The sequence below is a fragment of the Oncorhynchus gorbuscha genome, linkage group LG02 (genome assembly GCF_021184085.1).
Source record: "Oncorhynchus gorbuscha isolate QuinsamMale2020 ecotype Even-year linkage group LG02, OgorEven_v1.0, whole genome shotgun sequence".
Classification (NCBI taxonomy): Eukaryota; Metazoa; Chordata; class Actinopteri; order Salmoniformes; family Salmonidae; genus Oncorhynchus; species Oncorhynchus gorbuscha.
Window position 1 is genome coordinate 109,912,611 of NC_060174.1, and position 24,000 is coordinate 109,936,610.

At 43.7% G+C, this 24,000-nt stretch overlaps 1 protein-coding gene across 4 annotated transcripts in view; it reads right to left on the reverse strand.

Annotated features, from left to right (window-relative positions):
* Positions 1-24,000, reverse strand: part of LOC124015538 (cell adhesion molecule 2-like) — a 946,327-nt gene that overhangs the window by 87,583 nt on the left and 834,744 nt on the right. For all 4 annotated transcript variants that reach the window (XM_046330827.1, XM_046330842.1, XM_046330835.1 and 1 more), the window contains one exon: positions 5,121-5,258. In XM_046330827.1, coding sequence (XP_046186783.1) covers positions 5,121-5,258 — 138 coding nt within the window. The remainder of the gene's footprint in view (positions 1-5,120; positions 5,259-24,000) is intronic.

The following is a 24,000-nucleotide window of genomic DNA, read 5'->3' on the forward strand; positions in this document are numbered from 1 at the left end:
TCATCTAATTTTCTTTTTCTTCTTTACTTTTACTTTATTTAAGTTGAGAACAAGTTCTTATTTACAACTGTTACCTGACCAAGATAAAGCAAAGCAGTGAGACACATACAACAACACAGAGGTACACATGGAATAAACAAACGTACAGTCAATAATACAGTAGAAAAATAATTCTATATACAATGTGAGCAAGTGAGGTGAGATAAGTACAGTCAATAATACAATAGAATAGTCTATATACAGTGAGTGCAAATGAGGTAAGATTAGGGAGGTAAGACAATAAATAGGCTGTAGTTGCGAAGTAATTACAATATAGCAATTAAACACTGAAGTGATCGAGATCATTACAATTTAGCAATTAAACACTGGAGTGATAGATGTGCAGAAGATGAGTGTGCAAGTAGAGATACTGGGGTACAAAAGAGCAAAAAAATAACACGTGGATGAGGTAGTTGGATGGGCTATTTACAGATGGGCTATGTACAGGTGCAATGATCTGTGAGCTGCTATGACAGCTGATGCTTTAAAGTTAGTGAGGGAGATATGAGTGTCCAGCTTCAGTGATTTTTGTAATTCCTTCCAGTCATTGGCAGCAGAGAACTGGAAGGAAAGGCGGCTAAAGGAGGAATTGGCTTTGGGGGTGACCAGTGAAATGTATCTGCTGGAGTTCGTTCTACGGGTGGGTGCTGCTATGGTGACCAGTGAGCTGAGATAAGACGGGGCTTTACCTAGCAAAGCCTTATAGATGACCTGGAGCCAGTGGGTTTGGCAATGAATATGAAGCGAGGGCCAGCCAACGAGAGCACACAGGTTGCAGTGGTGGGTAGTGTGTGGGGTTTTGGTGACAAACGGATGGCACTGTGATAAGACTGCATCCAATTTGCTGAGTAGAGTGGTGGAGGCTATTTTGTAAATGACAAAGTCAAGGATCGGTAGGATAGTCAGGATAGTCAGTTTTAGGATAGGTATGTTTGACAATATGTTTGACAGCATTTGTGAAGGATGCTTTGTTGCAAAATAGGAAGCCGATTCTAGATTTAATTTTGGATTGGAGATGCTTAATGTGAGCCTGGAAGGAGAGTTTACAGTCTAACCAGACATCTTGTTATTTGTAGTTGTCCACATATTCTATGTCAGAACCGTCCAGAGTAGTGATGTTGGACAGGCGGGCAGGTGTGGGCAGCGATTGGTTGAAGAGCAAGCATTTAGTTTTGCTTGCATTTAAGAGCAGTTGGAGGCCACGGAAGGAGAGTTGTATGGCATTGAAGCTCGTCTGGAGGTTAGTTAACACAGTGTCCAAAGAAGAGACAGAAGTATACAGAATGGTGTCGCATTGAAGCTCGTTTGGAGGATTGTTCACTTCTTGGCGCACCCGTCCCGTTAGCGGGATCATTTTCGTCAACATCCGCTGAATTGCAGAGTGCCAAATTAAAATTACATTACTAAAACTATTTAATTTTCAGGAAATTACAAGTGCAATGTAGCAAAACACAGCTTAGCTTGTTGTTAATCCACCTGGTGTGTCAGATTTCTATTTTTAAGTAGCTTTACAGCGAATGTTTTAATCACCTTCTTTCTTACACCTGTCAGGTGGATTATCTTGAGAAGAAATGCTCACCAACCGGGATGTAAATACATTTGTATTTAAGAGAATTAAGCTTTTTGTGCTTTCTGGGATATTTTATTTCAGTTCATGAAACATGGGACAACCATTTTACATGTTGCGTTAATATTTTTGTTCAGTGAAGCAGTTATACAATTACAATAACAGGGGAGATTATGATATTTATGATATTTATGTCTCTAACTTTCTCAACACTCTAACCACTAGACTACCTATCCCCTCTACACTCTAACCACGAGGCTACCTATCCCCTCTACACTCTAACCACTAGGCTACCTATCCCCACTACACTCGAACCACTAGGCTACCTGCCCCCCCTACACTCTAACCACTAGACTACCTATCCCCTCTACACTCTAACCACTAGCCTACCCTGCCACCCCTACACTCTAACCACTAGACTACCTATCCCCTCTACACTCTAACCACTAGGCTACCAATCCACTCTACACTCTAACCAATAGGCTACCTATCCCCTCTACACTCTAACCACTAGCCTACCCTGCCACCCCTACACTCTATCCACCGCCTCTACACTCTAACCACTAGGCTACCTATCCCCCCTACACTCTAACCAATAGGTTACCTATCTCCTCTACACTCTAACCACTAGGCTACCAATCCACTCTACACTCTAACCAATAGGCTACCTATCCCCTCTACACTCTAACCACTAGCCTACCCTGCCGCCCCTACACTCTATCCACCGCTATCTGCCGCCTCTAAACTCTAACCACTAGGCTACCTATCCCCCCTACACTCTAACCAATAGGTTACCTATCTCCTCTACACTCTAACCACTAGGCTACCTGCCTCCCCTACACTCTAACCACTAGGTTACCTATCCCCCCATTAAAAATGCTTTTCGGCAAAAGCATAAGAAGCTATTATCTGATAGCCTGCACCATCTACACCATCTACACCAGCAGTAAACAAAGGAGCTAGCATAGCAGGCACAACACAAAACGCAGAAATAACAATTAAGAAATGCATTACCTTTGATGAGCTTCTTTTGTTGGCACTCCAATATGTCCCATAAACATCACAATTGGTCATTTTGTTCGATTAATTCCGTCCATACATATCAAAAATGTCCATTTATAAAGTGTTTTTGCTCCAGAAAAAAACAGCTTACAAAAACGCAACGTCCCTAAAAAATATTTCAAAAGTTCCTATAATCCTTGCCAAAATATTTCAAACTACTTTTGTAATACAGCGTTAGGTATTTTTAAACGTTAATAATAGATCCAATTGTAGACGGGGCAATCTGTATACAATACAGGAAATAAAAGAAACCAGCACTGCTTTTCACAAAAGTCTCCCCAGCTCCGAGTACTTCTTCATAGCACAAAGGAATAATAATAAATAATAAATAACCTCAACCATATTCCAAAGACTGGCGACATCCAGTGGAAGCGGTAGGAACTGAAAATAGGTTCCTATTAAATATCCAATGGCAAAGACAATATAGGGAACAGAGTGGGGGGGGGGAAATCTGAACATTTAGTCCTCAGGATTTTGTCTGCTACATAAGTTCTGTGATACTCACAGACATGATTCAAACAGTTTTAGAAACTTCAGAGTGTTTTCTATCCAAATATATGAATAATATGCATATCTTGTATTCTTGGCATGAGTAGCAGGAAGTTGAAATTGGGCATGCTATTTATCCAAAAGCTTAGCTTTAAGAGGTTAATCCAGCCACAGTGTCTGATTTCAAAAAGGCTTTACAGCGAAAGCACCACAAACGATTATGTTAGGTCACCACCAAGTCACAGAAAAACACAGCCATTTTTCCAGCCAAAGAGAGGAGTCACAAAAAGAAGAAATAGAGATAAAATTAATCACTAACCTTTGATGATCTTCATAAGATGACACTCATAGAACTTCATGTTACACAATACATGTATGTTTTGTTCGATAAAGTGCATATTTATATCCAAAAATCGCATTTTACATCGGCGTGTTATGTTCAGTAGTTCCAAAACATGCTGTGATTTTGCAGAGAGCCACATCAATTCACAGAAATATTCATAATAAACATTGATAAGAGATACAACTATTATACCTGTACATGGAACATTAAATAAACTTCTCCTTAATGCAACCGCTGTGTCAGATTTAAAAAATACTTTATGGAAAAAGAAAACCATGCAAAAATCTGAGTACGGCGCTCAGAGCCCAAAGCGGCTAACAAGATATCCGCAATATTGTGTAGTCAACATTAGTCAGAAATTGCATTATAAATATTCACTTACCTTTGATGATCTTCATCAGAATGCACTCCCAGGAATCCCAGTTCCAGAATAAAAGTTGATTTATTCGATAAAGTTCATAATTCATGTCCAAACACCTCCTTTTGTTAGCGCGTTTAATAAAATTGAAACTCACGAGGTGCGGGCAAGTCCAGCGGAAAGGTCGGACGAAAACTCCAAAAAGTTCTGTTACAGTCCGTAGAAACATGTCAAACGATGTATAGAATCAATCTTTAGGATGTTTTTATCATAAATCTTCAATAATGTTCCAACCGGAGAATTTCTTTGTCTGTAGAAAAGCAATGGAACACGAGGTCGCTCTCACATCACCGCGCGTCACAAGCCCGTGGCTCTCTGCCAGACACCTGACTCATTCCCCTCTCATTCAGCCCCACATCACAGTAGAAGCTTCAAACAACGTTCATAACACGGTTGACATCTAGTGGAAGCCTTATGAAGTGCAACATGACCAATATCCCACTGTATCTTCAATAGGGGCTGAGTTGAAAAACGACCAACCTCAGATTTCCCACTTCCTGGTTGGATTGTTTTCTCAGGTTTTCACCTGTCATATGAGTTCTGTTATACTCACAGGCATCATTCAAACAGTTTTAGAAACATCAGAGTGGTTTATATCCAAATCTACTAATAATATAATAATATGCATATATTAGCATCTGGGACTGAGGAGCAGGCCGTTTACTCTGGGCAACTTATTCATCCAAGCTACTCAATACTGCCCCCCAGTCACCAAGAAGTTTACCGTTCTCCCTCTCTCCCTCAATTAATAACCACCACAGAATAACCACTTGGAGAAGGAGAGAAGTTGAGGGAAGCAGAAAGATGTGAGGTAGTAATTCAAACAGACTAACAAATGCAAGATTTTGCTCTGCTAGTCTTGTGAATATACCAATTAATCCACCTCACAGACCAGCTTTGAAACAATTGCATAACCAGATACACACAGTCAAGGCGAAAAGATACGTGGACCTGCGGGAATCACAGCATCAATCCTAGATTTCAAGTTTCTCTTGCAGATGTTACAACTATGTCTGAGCCATCAGAATCACGTAGCCTACAGCAAAGACAAGAGTTGAATAGAAGTAGGAAGCTGAGGAGGAAGAGGATGAAGAAGATGAGGAGAAGAAGGATGAGAAGGAGGAAGACAAGGAGGAGGAGGAAGTAGATGAAGAGAAGGTGGAGGAAGAGGATGAAGAAGAATATTAGAACAGTGTCCTGACCTTTGATCTCCTTCTCGTTCCTGAACCAGCGGAGGTTGGCTGCAGGCTTGGAGCCGTGGGTCATACAGGTCAAAGTGATCTCATCTCCTTCGAGGGCAGGCTTGGTCAAACCGTCGATCTCTGGCTTCTCTGGCACCCCTACAGGACCAGGGGGGGGGGGGGAATTACACAGGTTAAAACGTGACACAACACACAGGGTTGAAGTCTGTGCATTAGTGCATTCATCTTCAGATAGCTAGGTGGGACAACCACATATCACAGTCATAGTCAGTACATTCACCTCCAGACAGCTAGGTGGACCAGTCATAGTCATTACATTTCCTCTTCAGATAGCTAGGTGGACCAGTCATTGTCAGTACATTCCTCTTCAGATAGCTAGGTGGACCAGTCATTGTCAGTACATTCATCATTGGGGGGGGGGTTGATACTCTTTGAACAAGTAGGGTTTCAGATGTTTTCAGAAGATATTTTCAGAAGATGTTTTCAGAAGATGTTTTCAGAAGACGGGCAGGGACTCGATAGAAAAGGGTTTTGATTGGGCTGAGCGGGAGCCTATGTATGGCAGAGTTTTTACCATAAACCTGGCCTAGTTCTGCATGAATATGATGTAGCTCAGCTCAGAGTGTGTCGGGTAGGAGGACAGGAAAAACACTGAGATTAACCTGGAACCATCATCTGAAAAGTCCAGGGTAGACAGTGTGAAGGGTGTGTGTCTGTGTGATCCATCATCTGAACAGACGAGGGCGGACAGTGTAAAGGGTGTGTGTGTTTGTGATCCGTCTTCTGAACAGACAGGAAGAGGAAGAGGATGGATAGAGCTTTAAAGGGTAGAAGAGAAAGATGAACAGTCATATATCGACGGCTAAACTTTGACTGAGTAATTATGACTATGCAACCCAAACATCCCTCAAGGGTGTGTGTGTCTGAGGCTTCTGTAGAAGTTTGTTTATTATTTAATACCAAAAAAACTACATTTTAAGTGAAATATTAGCTTTTGTCTGAAGCCTATAAAAGACAGGAAATTCAAAAGCTAATTTGACCTTTGCACTAACAAGGCCTTTCGCCAGCAACAGCTTGACTACTGCTAGAGCAATGAAGTGTCAAGATCAATGACAAATTTCCATCCAAAATTACTTCTAGTCTGTCTGTGTCCGATACAGCAGGGTTTTCACAAACTCGGTCCTGGGCCCCTCCCTGGGTCACGTTTTGGTATTTTCCCTAGCAGGACCCAGTTTTGGAAACCTTGGGATACAGGGGGTCAGTAGCAGTCCTCTCCTCAGAGATGTGCAGTTTCCTTCAGAAAATATTCATTAGAGGTTGTGCAGATGTTCATATCGTCATACCGTTCTTCTCTCACCCCCGGGATTTATGGTTTACACAAGGGCGTCTATTACCAGCATGCTAACAACATGGCGGCTGCCAGCTAAATATGCTAAAGAGAGTAAATTAAAATAAAAAAAACTGTAAAGACAGGCAATCCAGCTCATAAAGTAATACAGATATAGGTAGGAGCCATATGTCATTTTTGGTGAGTTTGAACAGTTACAAGCGGATATGAACGAGAGATATTGTGCAAATGAACAAAGTTTTGACGCATGCATGTCTGAAGGAAGAACAGTACTGTCTCTGGAGCAGCATGTCAACACCCTGTGTCTGTGTGGAGTCTGGAGTCTGAAGGAAGAACGGTACTGTCTCTGGAGCAGCATGTCAACACCCTGTGTCTGTGTGGAGTCTGGAGTCTGAAGGAAGAACAGTACTGGCTCTGGAGCAGCATGTCAACACCCTGTGTCTGTGTGGAGTCTGGAGTCTGAAGGAAGAACAGTACTGGCTCTGGAGCAGCATGTCAACACCCTGTGTCTGTGTGGAGTCTGGAGTCTGAAGGAAGAACGGTACTGTCTCTGGAGCAGCATGTCAACACCCTGTGTCTGTGTGGAGTCTGGAGTCTGAAGGAAGAACAGTACTGGCTCTGGAGCAGCATGTCAACACCCTGTGTCTGTGTGGAGTCTGGAGTCTGAAGGAAGAACAGTACTGGCTCTGGAGCATCATGTCAACACCCTGTGTCTGTGTGGACTCTGGAGTCTGAAGGAAGAACAGTACTGTCTCTTGAGCAGCATGTCAACACCCTGTGTCTGTGTGGAGTCTGGAGTCTGAAGGAAGAACAGTACTGGCTCTGGAGCAGCATGTCAACACCCTGTGTCTGTGTGGAGTCTGGAGTCTGAAGGAAGAACAGTACTGGCTCTGGAGCAGCATGTCAACACCCTGTGTCTGTGTGGAGTCTGGAGTCTGAAGGAAGAACAGTACTGGCTCTGGAGCGGCATGTCAACACCCTGTGTCTGTGTGGAGTCTGGAATCTGAAGGAAGAACAGTACTGTCTCTGCAGCAGCATGTCAACACCCTGTGTCTGTGTGGAGTCTGAAGGAAGAACAGTACAGGCTCTGGAGCAGCATGTCAACACCCTATGTCTGTGTGGAGTCTGGAGTCTGAAGGAAGAACAGTACTGGCTCTGTAGCAGCATGTCAACACCCTGTGTCTGTGTGGAGTCTGAAGGAAGAACAGTACTGGCTCTGGAGCAGCAGGTCAACACCCTGTGTCTGTGTGGAGTCTGGAGTTGTTAGGGAAATGGGCCTGCCTGCTCTGCTCAGAGAAGAAGGTGGTGGAACAGACAGTCAGCACAGAGAGAATAACAAATGCAAGGAAATCAAGATAGCAGCAACAACTGTACACATAACTCATCCAAAGGGCAGAAAGATAACACAATATGATGCCCCGTCACCATATTAATTCAGCCACTTATTTAGAAAGCTAAACTAAAAAAGCTAAGCAGAATTTTCTGTTTTTCACACTACAAAGCATAATCTATATTTTTGCTGCGTTTAATGAACGCAGATTTTCTGATTTAAATTTCTGCTCTGCATCAGACACATTTAGGGCTTCAGTTGCACTTCTCCATTCTGATGAGAATTCACCAATAGGAATTCTATCAGCAGACAGCACTCTGATGTGGAGCTACTGTTCTCCATCATTCTATCAGCAGACAGCACTCTGATGTGGAGCTACTGTTCTCCATCATTATATCAGCAGACAGCACTCTGACTGATGTGGAGCTACTGTTCTCCATCATTCTATCAGCAGACAGACTGATGTGGAGCTACTGTTCTCCATCATTCTATCAGCAGACAGCACTCTGATGGGGAGCTACTGTTCTCCATCATTCTATCAGCAGACAGCACTCTGATGTGGAGCTACTGTTCTCCATCATTATATCAGCAGACAGACTGATGTGGAGCTACTGTTCTCCATCATTCTATCAGCAGACAGCACTCTGATGTGGAGCTATTGTTCTCCATCATTCTATCAGCAGACAGCACTCTGATGTGGAGCTACTGTTCTCCATTATTCTATCAGCAGACAGCACTCTGATGGGGAGCTACTGTTCTCCATCATTCTATCAGCAGACAGACTGATGTGGAGCTACTGTTCTCCATCATTCTACCAGCAGACAGCACTCTGATGTGGAGCTACTGTTCTCCATCATTCTATCAGCAGACAGACTGATGTGGAGCTACTGTTCTCCATCATTCTACCAGGAGACAGCACTATGATGTGGAGCTACTGTTCTCCATCATTCTATCAGCAGACAGCACTCTGATGTGGAGCTACTGTTCATCATTCTATCAGCAGACAGCACATTAACTGATGTGGAGCTACTGTTCTCCATCATTCTATCAGCAGACAGACTGATGTGGAGCTACTGTTCTCCATCATTCTATCAGCAGACAGACTGATGTGGAGCTACTGTTCTCCATCATTCTATCAGCAGACAGACTGATGTGGAGCTACTGTTCTCCATCATTCTATCAGCAGACAGCACTCTGATGTGGAACTACTGTTCTCCATCATTCTATTAGCAGACAGCTCTCTGATGTGGAGCTACTGTTCTCCATCATTCTATCAGCAGACAGACAGCACTCTGACTGATGTGGAGCTACTGTTCTCCATCATTCTATCAGCAGACAGACTGATGTGGAGCTACTGTTCTCCATCATTCTATCAGCAGACAGCACTCTGACTGATGTGGAGCTACTGTTCTCCATCATTCTATCAGCAGACAGACAGACAGACTGATGTGGAGCTACTGTTCTCCATCATTCTATCAGCAGACAGCACTCTGATGTGGAGCTACTGTTCTCCATCATTCTATCAGCAGACAGACAGACAGACTGATGTGGAGCTAATGTTCTCCATCATTCTATCAGCAGACAGCACTCTGATGTGGAGCTACTGTTCTCCATCATTTTACCAGCAGACAACACTGTGACTGAGGTGGGGCTACTGTTCTCCATCATTTAGGGAATATATTTCTCATTCCCTTGTTCCAAAATTTGGCATGTTTATAGAGAAATTATGAGGGGTGGGAGGAACTCAGTTTAACATTTAGCATTGATGGTTCAAACTCTAATTTATTGTCGCATCTATAATGTCCTGTGAATGTGTGTCCATGCGATGCGCTTATGTGTGTGTTTACGTGCGCGTCCGTGCGGTGTGTGTGTGTGTTCCAAGGTCACGCTGAAGCTGATTGATTGACAGGTCTGCTGGTCGATAGTATTGATTGTTTTTGGCCTTGTGTTTCTGGTTCCTCTTGAGAGGGTACTTTAAGCCTTACATTGGCAGTTTGAAGTGACTCAAATCCATTTTTTTTTGCACACCCGATTTGAATGTGTTATTTTTCCTGCCAAAAAAAGCAAATAGATACAGATATTTCAAACCACCTTCACACTTGGGTGTCTGAACGATCAAATCGTATTTATTTGGTTGCTGACTGCTGTGGCTAGCTAGCTAACTGCTGTGGTTAGCTAGCTGACTGCTGTGGCTAGCTAGCTGACTGCTGTGGCTAGCTAGTTGACTGCTGTGGCTAGCTAGCTGACTGCTGTGGTTAGCTAGTTGACTGCTGTGGCTAAATATCTGACTGCTGTGGCTAGCTAGTTGACTGCTGTGGCTAGTTAGTTGACAGCTGTGGCTACCTAGTTGACTGCTGTGGCTAGCTAGCTGACTGCTGTGGCTAGATAATTGACTGCTGTGGCTAGCTAGTTGACTGCTGTGGTTAGCTAGTTGACTTCTGTGGCTAGCTATCGGACAGCTATGGCTAGCAAGTTGACTGCTGTGGCTAGCTAGCTGACTGCTGTGGCTAGTTAGCTGACTGCTGTGGCTAGTTAGCTGACTGCTGTGGCTAGCTAGCTGACTGCTGTGGTTAGCTAGCTGACTGCTGTGGCTAGCTATCTGACTGCTGTGGCTAGCTAGTTGACTGCTGTGGCTAGCTAGTTGACTGCTGTGGCTAGCTAGCTGACTGCTGTGGCTTGCTAGCTGACTGCTGTGGCTAATTAGTTGACTGCTTTGTCTAGCTCGTTGACTGCTGTCGCCGAGACATGTGGTGTGTTGTTGAGACATGTGGTGTGTGTTGCGACATGTGGTGTGTGTTGAGACATGTGGTGTGTGTTGAGACATGTGGTGTGTGTTGAGACATGTGGTGTGTGTTGAGACATGTGGTGTGTGTTGAGACATGTGGTGTGTTGTTGAGACATGAGGTGTGTGTGTAAATCATTGCTCAGGGGAAATGTGATGCTTCTCTGCAGCTGATGGTAATACTGGACATCAGGGGGTACGTAGTCAGTAGCCCAAATTCTCCTCTCTGAATCAGAGAGATGTTGTACATCTGATCACATCAACGTGTTTAATCAAAACACAATGAGCTCCAGAAACATTCACCGCCTGTAATTCATGAAAGGTGTGAATTTCTGAAAGATGTGTTTTTTTGTACAGCTGTAACATAACATATATGAAGTGGACCTTGAGCTGAATAGAATCAACAGTTGACGAGACTGAGTAGGAGTATTACTGCTGTAAGGGGAAGTGTGGGTTGACTGAGTATTACTGCTGTAAGGGGAAGTGTGGGTTGACTGAGTATTACTGCTGTAAGGGGCAGTGTGGGTTGACTGAGTATTACTGCTGTAAGGGGAAGTGTGGGTTGACTGATTATTACTGCTATAAGGGGAAGTGTGGGTTGACTGAGTATTACTGCTGTAAGGGGAAGTGTGGGTTGACTGAGTATTACTGCTGTAAGGGGAAGTGTGGGTTGACTGAGTATTACTGCTGTAAGGGGAAGTGTGGGTTGACTGTATTACTGCTGTAAGGGGAAGTGTGGGTTGACTGAGTATTACTGCTGTAAGGGGAAGTGTGGGTTGACTGAGTATTACTGCTATAAGGGGAAGTGTGGGTTGACTGAGTAGGAGTATTACTGCTGTAAGGGGAAGTTGTGGTTTGACTGAATAGGAGTATTACTGCTGTAAGGGGAAGTGTGGGTTGACTGAGTAGGAGTATTACTGCTATAAGGGGAAGTGTTGGTTGACTGAGTAGGAGTATTACTGCTGTAAGGGGAAGTGTGGGTTGACTGAGTATTACTGCTGTAAGGGGAAGTGTGGGTTGACTGTATTACTGCTGTAAGGGGCAGTGTGGGTTGACTGAGTATATTACTGCTGTAAGGGGAAGTGTGGGTTGACTGAGTATTACTGCTGTAAGTGTGGGTTGAAGTATTACTGCTGTGGGAAGTGTGGGTTGACTGAGTATTACTGCTATAAGGGGAAGTGTGGGTTGACTGAGTAGGAGTATTACTGCATTAAGGGGAAGTGTGGGTTGACTGAGTAGGAGTATTACTGCATTAAGGGGAAGTGTGGGTTGACTGAGTATTACTGCTGCAAGGGGAAGTGTGGGTTGACTGAGTAGGAGTATTACTGCTGTAAGGGGAAGTGTGGGTTGACTGAGTAGGAGTATTACTGCATTAAGGGGAAGTGTGGGTTGACTGAGTATTACTGCTGCAAGGGGAAGTGTGGGTTGACTGAGTAGGAGTATTACTGCTGTAAGGGGAAGTGTGGGTTGACTGAGTAGGAGTATTACTGCTGTAAGGGGAAGTGTGGGTTGACTGAGTAGGAGTATTACTGCTATAAGGGGAAGTGTTGGTTGACTGAGTAGGAGTATTACTGCTATAAGGGGAAGTGTGGGTTGACTGAGTAGGAGTATTACTGCTGTAAGGGGAAGTGTGGGTTGACTGAGTATTACTGCTGTAAGGGGAAGTGTGGGTTGACTGAGTATTACTGCTGTAAGGGGCAGTGTGGGTTGACTGAGTATTACTGCTGTAAGGGGAAGTGTGGGTTGACTGATTATTACTGCTATAAGGGGAAGTGTGGGTTGACTGAGTATTACTGCTGTAAGGGGAAGTGTGGGTTGACTGAGTATTACTGCTGTAAGGGGAAGTGTGGGTTGACTGAGTATTACTGCTGTAAGGGGAAGTGTGGGTTGACTGTATTACTGCTGTAATGAGAAGTGTGGGTTGACTGAGTATTACTGCTGTAAGGGGAAGTGTGGGTTGACTGAGTATTACTGCTATAAGGGGAAGTGTGGGTTGACTGAGTAGGAGTATTACTGCTGTAAGGGGAAGTTGTGGTTTGACTGAATAGGAGTATTACTGCTGTAAGGGGAAGTGTGGGTTGACTGAGTAGGAGTATTACTGCTATAAGGGGAAGTGTTGGTTGACTGAGTAGGAGTATTACTGCTATAAGGGGAAGTGTGGATTGACTGAGTAGGAGTATTATTGCTGTAAGGGGAAGTGTGGGTTGACTGAGTATTACTGCTGTAAGGGGAAGTGTGGGTTGACTGAGTATTACTGCTGTAAGGGGCAGTGTGGGTTGACTGAGTATTACTGCTGTAAGGGGAAGTGTGGGTTGACTGAGTATTACTGCTGTAAGGGGAAGTGTGGGTTGACTGAGTATTACTGCTGTAAGGGGAAGTGTGGGTTGACTGAGTATTACTGCTATAAGGGGAAGTGTGGGTTGACTGAGTAGGAGTATTACTGCATTAAGGGGTTGTGTGGGTTGACTGAGTATTACTGCTGCAAGGGGAAGTGTGGGTTGACTGAGTAGGAGTATTACTGCTGTAAGGGGAAGTGTGGGTTGACTGAGTAGGAGTATTACTGCTGTAAGGGGAAGTGTGGGTTGACTGAGTAGGAGTATTACTGCATTAAGGGGAAGTGTGGGTTGACTGAGTATTACTGCTGCAAGGGGAAGTGTGGGTTGACTGAGTAGGAGTATTACTGCTGTAAGGGGAAGTGTGGGTTGACTGAGTAGGAGTATTACTGCATTAAGGGGAAGTGTGGGTTGACTGAGTAGGAGTATTACTGCATTAAGGGGAAGTGTGGGTTGACTGAGTAGGAGTATTACTGCATTAAGGGGAAGTGTGGGTTGACTGAGTAGGAGTATTACTGCATTAAGGGGAAGTGTGGGTTGACTGAGTAGGAGTATTACTGCATTAAGGGGAAGTGTGGGTTGACTGAGTAGGAGTATTACTGCATTAAGGGGAAGTTGACTGTATATTCTTCATAATTCAATGGCATTGTGTCATTTAAATGATAATCCTCTGTAGCTGTTGGCTCAAAGCCAGGATTCCCATTAACATAAACAATATAATGGATGAAAGCATTTGCTAAATGGCATATATATATTTATATACAGCTGAATTCTGAAGTTTACATTCACTTAGGTTGGAGTCATTAAAACTCGTTTTTCAACCACTCTATACATTTCTTGTTATTAACAAACTATAGTTTTGGCAAGTCTACTTTGTGCATGACACAAGTAATTTTTCCAACAAATGTTTACAGACAGACTATTTCCCCTATAATTCACTATATCACAATTCCAGTGGGTCAGAAGTTGACTGTGCCTTTAAACAGCTTGGAAAATTTCAGAAAATGATGTCATGGCTTTAGATCTTCTGATAGGCTAATTGACATTATTTGAGTCAATTGGAGGTGTACCTGTGGATGTATTTCAAGGCCTACCTTCAAACTCAGTGCCTCTTTGCTTGACATCATGGGAAAATCAAAAGAAATCAGCCAAGACATCAGAAAAAAAATTGGAGACCTCCACAAGTCTGGTTCATCCTTGGGAGCAATTTCCAAACAGCTGAAGAAAGTATCTGTATCCACCTATATATTCTATATATACTGCTCCAAAACCGCCATAAAAAGTCTACGGTTTGCAACTGCACATGGAGACAAAGATCATACTTTTTGGAGAAATGTCCTCTGGTCTGATGAAAGAGAAATATAACTGTTTGTCCATAATGACCATCGTTATGTTCGGAGGAAAAAGGGGGAAGCTTGCAAGCCATAGAACACCATCCCAACCATGAAGCACGGGGGTGGCAGCATCATGTTGTGTGGGTGCTTTGCTGCAGGAGAGACTGGTGCACTTCAAAAAATAGATGGCATCATGAGGATGGGAAAATTACGTTGATATATTGAGGCAACATCTCAAGACATTAGTCAGGAAGTTAAAGCTTGGTTGCAAATGGGTCTTCCAAATGAACAATGACCCCAAGCATACTTCCAAAGTTGTGGCAAAATGGCTTAAGGACAACAAAGTCAAGGTATTGGAGTGGCCATCACTAAGCCCTGACCTCAATCGGATGGACTATTTGTTGGCAGAACTGAAAAAGTGTGTGCGAGCAAGGAGCCCTACAAACCTGATTCAGTTACACCACCTCTGTCAGGAGGAATGGGCCAAAATTCACCCTACTTATTGTGGGAAGCTTGTGGAAGACTACCTGAAATGTTTGACACAAGATAAACAATTTAAAGGCAATGCTACCAAATACTAATTGAGTGTATGTAAACTTCTGACTCACTGGGAAGGTGATGAAAGAAATAAAAGCATTCTCTACTATTATTCTGACATTCTTAAAATAAAGTAGTGATCCTAACTGACCTGAAACAGGGACATTTTTACGAGGATTAAATGTCAGGAATTGTGAAAAACTGAGTTTAAATGTATTTGGCTAAGGTGTATGTAAACTTCCGACTTGTTTTTGAAAGAAAAGCACATTTTTTGTCCACTAAAATAACATCAAAGTGATCAGAAATACAGTGTAGACATTGTTAATGTTGTAAATGACTATTGTAGCTGGAAACGGCAGATGTTTTATGGAATATCTACATAGGCGTACAGAGGCCCATAATCAGCAACCATCACTCCTTTGTTCCATTGGCACGTTGTGTTAGCTAATCCAGGTTTATCACTTTAAAAGGCTCATTGATCGTTAGAAAACCCTTCTGCAATTATGTTAGCACAGCTGTTGTTCTGATTAAAGAAGCAATAAAACTGGCCTTCTTTAGACGAGTTGAGTATCTGGAGCATCAGCATTTGTTGGTTCAATTACAGGCTCAAAAATGGTCAGAAACAATGACCTTTCCTCAGAAAGTAAGGCTATTCCATGGGAGAAATTGCCAAGAAACTGAAGATCTCATACCACGCTGTGTACTATTCCCTACACAGAACAGAGCAAACTGGCCCTAACCAGAGGAGAATGACGAGTGGGAGGCCCCGGTGCACTTTATTATTTATATTTTTGCTAACTTTTACTTTTACTTCAGTCATTTCCTAAAGAAAATACTATACTTTTTACTCCATACATTTTCTCTGACACCCAAAAGTACTCATTACATTTTGACAGGAAAATTGTCTAATTCACAAACTTATCAAGAGAACATTTACATTTAACATTTACATTTAGGTCATTTAGCAGACGCTCTTATCCAGAGCGACTTACAAATTGGTGCATTCACCTTATGACATCCAGTGGAACAGTCACTTTACAATAGTGCATCTAAATCTTAAAGGGGGGGGGGGAAGGGGGTGAGAAGGATTACTTTATCCTATCCTAGGTATTCCTTAAAGAGGAAACATCCCTGGTCATCCCTACTCTCTCTGAACTTGGGGACAAAACACAAATATTTAATTTGTAAATGATGTCTGAGTGTTGGAGTTGGAGTCCCTGGCTCTCCGTCAATGAAAATAAAACATTATAATGTTATATATTATATTATAATTGTCTGGTTTGCTTATTAATATACATCATTTTGAAATGGTTTATATTTTTACTTTTACTTTTGATACATAAGTACATTTAAAACCAAATACTTTTAGACTTTTACTCAAGTAGTATTTTACCGGGTTACTTTTTATGACAAATGTAGTACTTTTCAAGCACTGGTTCAGTACTGTAACTTAAGTCTGTCCACATCCTTTTTGAGTGTGTGTGATTACACCCACCCTCCACCCCACTCCACATCGCTCAAGCAAAACTCAAGCTTGATGGTAATAGCACTCAATGTTGCCCTTAGTGGTTTTGAAGGCTTTCCCTGACGTCCTCAGTACATGATAAGACGTCCAATTTAAAAGTCAATCTTGAGTGAACTGACTTGAATTCAGACTGTTTATGCATGAATTAAATCTCTCTCTGGCTCTCTCTGCTTGGTCCATTAAATATGGCTAAGTATTGTAACCTAATAATGTATCCTCTTTGAGTGTGTGTGTCCCCTCATAGAGCAGTCTTTTATGCTGTTAACATTGTTGTTGACACACACAGTCTGCTAATGGCCTAAACGAGCTTCAGCCTTCACAGTGTTCTAATGGCCTAAACGAGCTTCAGCCTTCACAGTCTGCTAATGGCCTAAACGAGCTTCAGCCTTCACAGTGTTCTAATCGCCTAAACGAGCTTCCGCCTTCACAGTCTGCTAATGGCCTAAACGAGCTTCAGCCTTCACAGTGTTCTAATCGCCTAAACGAGCTTCAGCCTTCACAGTCTGCTAATGGCCTAAACGAGCTTCAGCCTTCACAGTGTTCTAATCGCCTAAACGAGCTTCAGCCTTCCATTAACATTATCATAAACTAATTGGCTCCAAAACGATCTCAGCATAAGGAAATTTAACAAACTGATTGGCTAAAAAACAATCTCAACATCAGGAAATTAAACAAACCGATTGGCTCCAAAACGATCTCAGCATCAGGAAATGAAACCATATTTGTGTGGGGTACTGATTATTACAAATAAAATCAAATTGTTTTTGTCAATAACAAGCGTAGACTAACAGTGAAATACTGACAGGCCCTTCCCAACAATGCAGAGAGAAAGGACAGGTGGAGACTAACAGTGAAATACTGGCAGGCCCTTCCCAACAATGCAGAGAGAAAGGACAGGTGTAGACTAACAGTGAAATACTGGCAGGCCCTTCCCAACAATGCAGAGAGAAAGGACAGGTGGAGACTAACAGTGAAATACTGACAGGCCCTTCCCAACAATGCAGAGAGAAAGGACAGGTGGAGACTAACAGTGAAATACTGACAGGCCCTTCCCAACAATGCAGAGAGAAAGGACAGGTGGAGACTAACAGTGAAATACTGACAGGCCCTTCCCAACAACGTAGAGAGAAAGAACAGGTTTAGACTAACAGTGAAATACTGACAGGCCCTTCCCAACAATGCAGAGAGAAAGAAAACAGAGAAGTCATAAAAAGGTAAAATGCGAAATAATAAAGTAATAATATACAATGAGTAACGATATATTGGCTATAAACACGAGGTTCGAGCACAGAGACCATGATAACTTGGCAATAAACACGAGGTTCAGGATAACTCCTCTATAAACATGAGGTTCAGGATAACTCCACTATAAACACGAGGTTCAGGATAACTCCACTATAAACACGAGGTTCAGGATATCTCCACTATAAACACGAGGTTCAGGATATCTCCACTATAAACACGAGGTTCAGGATAACTCCTCTATAAACACGAGGTTCAGGATAACTCCTCTATAAACATGAGGTTCAGGATAACTCCACTATAAACACGAGGTTCAGGATATCTCCACTATAAACACGAGGTTCAGGATAACTCCTCTATAAACACGAGGTTCAGGATAACTCCTCTATAAACATGAGGTTCAGGATAACTCCTCTATAAACACGAGGTTCAGGATAACTCCACTATAAACACGAGGTTCAGGATAACTCCTCTATAAACACGAGGTTCAGGATAACTCCACTATAAACACGAGGTTCAGGATAACTCCACTATAAACACGAGGTTCAGGATAACTCCTCTATAAACACAAGGTTCAGGATAACTCCACTATAAACACGAGGTTCAGGATAACTCCTCTATAAACACGAGGTTCAGGATAACTCCTCTATAAACATGAGGTTCAGGATAACTCCTCTATAAACACGAGGTTCAGGATAACTCCTCTATAAACACGAGGTTCAGGATAACTCCTCTATAAACACGAGGTTCAGGATAACTCCTCTATAAACACGAGGTTCAGGATAACTCCTCTATAAACACGAGGTTCAGGATAACTCCTCTATAAACATGAGGGCTTCAGGATAACTCCACCATAAACATGAGGTTTGAGCATCGAGTCCAGGATAACTTGGCTATAAACACGAGCAATAAACACGAGGTCAAACACCATAACTTGGCTATAAACACGGGGTTCAAGCACAGAGTCCTTGATAACTCCACTATAAACACAAGGTTCGAGCACCGAGTCCTTGATATCTCGAGCAATAAACATGAGGTCAAACATCAAGATAACTTGTCTATAAACACAATGTTCGAGCACCGAGTCCTTGATATCTCCACTATAAACACGAGGTTCAGGATAACTCCTCTATAAACACGAGGTTCAGGATAACTCCTCTATAAACACGAGGTTCAGGATAACTTGGCTATAAACACGAGGTTCCAGGATAACTTGGCTATAAACACGAGGTACCAGTACTGAGTCCATGATAACTTGGTTATAAACATGAGGTACCAGTACTGAGTCGATGTGCAGGGGTACGAGGTAATTGATATTCACATATAACTATGAATACAAGTGATGGATGATAAACAGTAGTGGATGAGTCATAAAAGTGAGTGCAAAAAGCTTCACTGCTTCTTGAACTAATTATTTAGCAGTCTGTTCATGGTTGGTTCCAGACTTGGTGCTTCAGTACCACTTGCCGTGCAGTAGCAGAGAGAGCACTCTATGACTAGGGTGGCTGGAGTCTTCGACTATTTTTAGGGTCTTTCCTCTAACACTGCATAGTATAGAGGTCCTGGATGGCAGGGAGCTGGGCCCCAGTGAAGTACTGGGCTGTCCTCACTACCCTCTGATATAGAGGTCCTGGATGGCAGGGAGCTGGGCCCCAGTGAAGTACTGGGCTGTCCTCACTACCCTCTGATATAGAGGTTCTGGATGACAGGAAGCTGGGCCCCAGTGATGTACTGGGCTGTCCTCACCACCCTCTGATATAGAGGTTCTGGATGGCAGGGAGCTGGGCCCCAGTTATGTACTGGGCTGTCCTCACTACCCTCTGATATAGAGGTTCTGGATGGCAGGGAGCTGGGCCCCAGTGATGTACTGGGCTGTCCTCACCACCCTCTGATATAGAGGTTCTGGATGGCAGGGAGCTGGGCCCCAGTGATGTACTGGGCTGTCCTCACCACCCTCTGATATAGAGGTTCTGGATGGCAGGGAGCTGGGCCCCAGTGATGTACTGGGCTGTCCTCACCACCCTCTGATATAGAGGTTCTGGATGGCAGGGAGCTGAGCCCCAGTGATGTACTGGGCTGTCCTCACCACCCTCTGATATAGAGGTTCTGGATGGCAGGGAGCTGGGCCCCAGTGATGTACTGGGCTGTCCTCACCACCCTCTGATATAGAGGTTCTGGATGGCAGGGATCTGGGCCCCAGTGATGTACTGGGCTGTACACACTGCTCTCTGTAGCACCTTGTGATTGAACGCCAAGCAGTTGCCTTACCAAGCAGTTGCCTTACCAAGCAGTTGCCTTACCAAGCAGTTGCCTTACCAAGCAGTGATGTAGCCAGTCATGGTTTCTGTCAACGGTGTGTTTCATTCTAGAAAACTCTTGATAGCAGACTCTAATCTAGAGCGACTACAATAGCGAGTCATTGATCTTATCCAGAGCGACAAAGCATGTGAAAAAGGTAATTCAAATAACCAAATTCAACCTAGCTCATTTCTGATTTATATGAAATTGTTTGACTACAGAGGAAGCAAAACTGTACTTCAAATCTATGATACTCCCCACTTAACATACTGCTAGACAAGTTGGGCCCAAGCTTGTTGTTCAACATTAAAACCTATTCAGTCTGTCTACAAACAGCCTCTCAAAGTGCTTGATAGGAAGCCCAATAGCCATCATCACTGTTCCATCCTCAGAAAGCATGAGCTTTCTTGTGCAATACACCGACGCATGTCTTGTTTTCAAGATCCTTAATGACCTGGCTCCCCCTCCACTCAATACATTTGTTAAACAGAAAACCCAAACATATGGCAGCAGATCCACAAGGTCTGCCATGAGAGGTGACTGTATAGTTCCCCTAAGGAAAAGCACCTTTAGTAAATCCGTTTTCTCTGTGAGAGCTTCCCATGTCTGGAATACACTGCCATCAGACACACATAACTGCACCACATATCACACTTTCACAAAATGCTTGAAGACATGGCTAAAGGTCAATCAGATTTGTGAACATGGTCCCTAGCTGTGTGTTGCCGCTTTCCATCTTGTCTGTAGCTTGTGAGGTGTGGAAACACTTTGTTGCTTTTATGGATTTTGTCTTGTAGCTTTTTGTTCTATGTTGCTCTGTCTGTATGCTACGTCTTGCTTGTTCTATGTTGCTCTGTCTGTATGCTACGTCTTGCTTGTTCTATGTTGCTCTGTCTGTATGCTACGTCTTGCTTGTTCTATGTTGCTCTGTCTGTATGCTACGTCTTGCTTGTTCTATGTTGTTCTGTCTGTATGCTACGTCTTGCTTGATCTATGTTGTTCTGTCTGTATGCTACGTCTTGCTTGTCCTATGTTGCTCTGTCTGTATGCTATGTCTTGCTTGTCCTATGTTGCTATGTCTTGCTTGTTCTATGGTGCTATTGTCTATATTGTAATTGTTTTTAATAACCTGCCCAGTGACTGCAGTTGAAAATTAGCCGGCTGGCTAAAACCGGCACTTTTACTGAAACGTTGATGAATGTGCACTGTCCCTGTAAAAACAAAAGAAATAAACTAAACTAAACTTATAGTTAGTTAATTCTTCTTAAGATACATTAGCTTGGTACTCTCTGCACACACTTTGTTAACCACTAGGAATAAAAGGTTGACGACATCCGCTACTCATTCACTCAGCCTATTGCGTCCACTGGTCTCATTCACTCAGCCTATTGCGTCCACTGGTCTCATTCACTCAGCCTATTGAGTCCACTGGTCTCATTCACTCAGCCTATTGAGCCCCTGGTCTCATTCACTCAGCCTATTGAGCCCCTGGTCTCATTCACTCAGCCTATTGAGCCCCTGGTCTCATTCACTCAGCCTATTGAGTCCACTGGTCTCATTCACTCAGCCTATTGAGCCCCTGGTCTCATTCACTCAGCCTATTGAGCCCCTGGTCTCATTCACTCAGCCTATTGAGTCTCCTGGTCTCATTCACTCTGCCTATTGCGTCCACTGGTCTCATTCACTCAGCCTATTGCGTCCACTGGTCTCATTCACTCAGGTCCTCCTCTCCACCCTCTCAGGGCTGGACGTCTCAGTCTCTATCAGATCCTCCTCTCCACCCTCTCAGGGCTGGGTGTCTCAGACTCTATCAGATCCTCCTCTCCACCCTCTCAGGGCTGGGTGTCTCAGTCTCTATCAGATCCTCCTCTCCACCCTCTCAGGGCTGGGTGTCTCAGTCTCTATCAGATCCTCCTCTCCACCCTCTCAGGGCTGGGTGTCTCAGGATCTATCAGAGCCTCCTCTCCACCCTCTCAGGGCTGGGAGTCTCAGTCTCTATCAGATCCTCCTCTCCACCCTCTCAGGGCTGGGCGTCTCAGGCTCTATCAGATCCTCCTCTCCACCCTCTCAGGGCTGGGTGTCTCAGTCTCTATCAGATCCTTCTCTCCACCCTCTCAGGGCTGGGTGTCTCAGTCTCTATCAGATCCTCCTCTCCACCCTCTCAGGGCTGGGTGTCTCAGGCTCTATCACCACTCCTGGACTGCATCCTACCTGGCAGGCCGCTCCTACCAGGTGATGTGGAGAGAATCTGTGTCTGCACCACATACTCTCACTACTGGTGTCCCCCAGGGCTCGGTTCTAGTCCCTCTCTTCTTCTCTCTATAGACCAAGTCACTCTGTTCTGTCATATCCTCACATGGTCTCTCCTATCACTGCTATGAGGATGGACCTCTCCTCTTCTATCACTGCTACAAGGATGGACCTCTCCTCTACTCTCTATACACCAAGTCACTCAGCTCCGTCATATCCTCTCATGGTCTCTCCTACCACTGCTTTGAGGATGACACTCCACTACTTTTCTCCTTCCCTGTTCCGACACCCAGGTGTCGCCACACATCTCTGCATGCCTGACAGATATCTCAGCTTGGCTTAACAAGACGGAAGTGCTCTTCCTCCCGGGGAAGGCCTGCCCGCTCAAAGACCTCTCCATCACGGTTGACAACTCCACAGTGTCGCCCTCCCAGAGTACAAAGATCCTTGGCGTGATGTGACGGCCCTGAATTTGTCTGAACCGTCTCAGTGATTCTCCTTCCAATTTCCAATTTAATAACCAGCATCAGCTGTGCAAAAGTGGGGTTGTGATGGAGATGTGAATGAGGAAGTGTTCAACCCTCAGTTCTGAAGGGTCTTTACTCCGTTTGTTTTGTTGTATTTTAAAGTGCTGCTTTGTCTCAAGTTTAACCAGGATTGGATCCACTCATTGCTTCCTTTGGACTTCACATCTCAGTTGGTCTCTGCTGATTGGCTTTTCTCCATTGGAGATCTGTTGGTGGATTGGATTGCTTCCTTTGGACTTCACATCTCAGTTGGTCTCTGCTGATTGGCTTTTCTCCATTGGAGATCTGTTGGTGGATTGGATTGCTTCCTTTGGACTTCACATCTCAGTTGGTCTCTGCTGATTGGCTTTTCTCCATTGGAGATCTGTTGGTGGATTGGATTGCTTCCTTTGGACTTCACATCTCAGTTGGTCTCTGCTGATTGGCTTTTCTCCATTGGAGATCTGTTGGTGGATTGGATTGCTTCCTTTGGACTTCACATCTCAGTTGGTCTCTGCTGATTGGCTTTTCTCCGCTGGAGATCTGTTGGTGAATTGGATTGTCTGACTGACCGACTGACTACAACCTTTTTGTATACGGTATTTCATTTGTTTTGGTGTGATGTATACGGTGATGATTTGTGTAGTTGAAGAAGTATTGAGATGTGATACTCTTTATGGTTGTGGTGGTAAAAGAGTTGATATTTTGTTTGTATGATTGATTGTACGATTGAGACTGGGTTTACGCTACACTTGTATGAACGGACAAACATTGCTTGACTAAGGTCACTTGAGTTCCTTGAACTCCTTTACCGGGCTGGACTCTTTTTTAGAAGTACAGGACTTTTCTGGAGGAACCAGAGCTCATTGTTTGTTATATTATTATGTGTGATCATTTATGTTGCTAATTCAACACATTTGTTTTGAAGTTCTTTCCAATGTTTTAAGGGGTTATGAAAAGTGTATTTCCATACTGACTTTTACATGAGTCCTTTGTATTGGTGTAGACTTGACAGACCAGACGAGACTCATTCCCTCCCAAACCAAAAGGAGAAATCAATATTTTCTCTGGTAGGCACAACCTACCTGGCACCCCTACAAACAATAACCTCAAGTCAAAACCGTTACAGTGACCACAGAGAGCTGTCGTTCTCTGCTAACATCAAACCAGTGACTTGCTCCTGCAGGTTCATGCTCTACAACATCTGTAGAGTACAACCCTACCTCACACAGGAAACGGCACAGCTCTTAATCCACTCGTCATCTCCCGTCTGGGAGATCTGCAACTCGCTGTTGGCTGGGCTCCCCGCTTGTGCCATCACACCCCGCAACTTATCCAGAATGCTGCAGCCACCTTGTGTTCAACCTTCCCAATTTCTCCCAAATTCACCCTTCT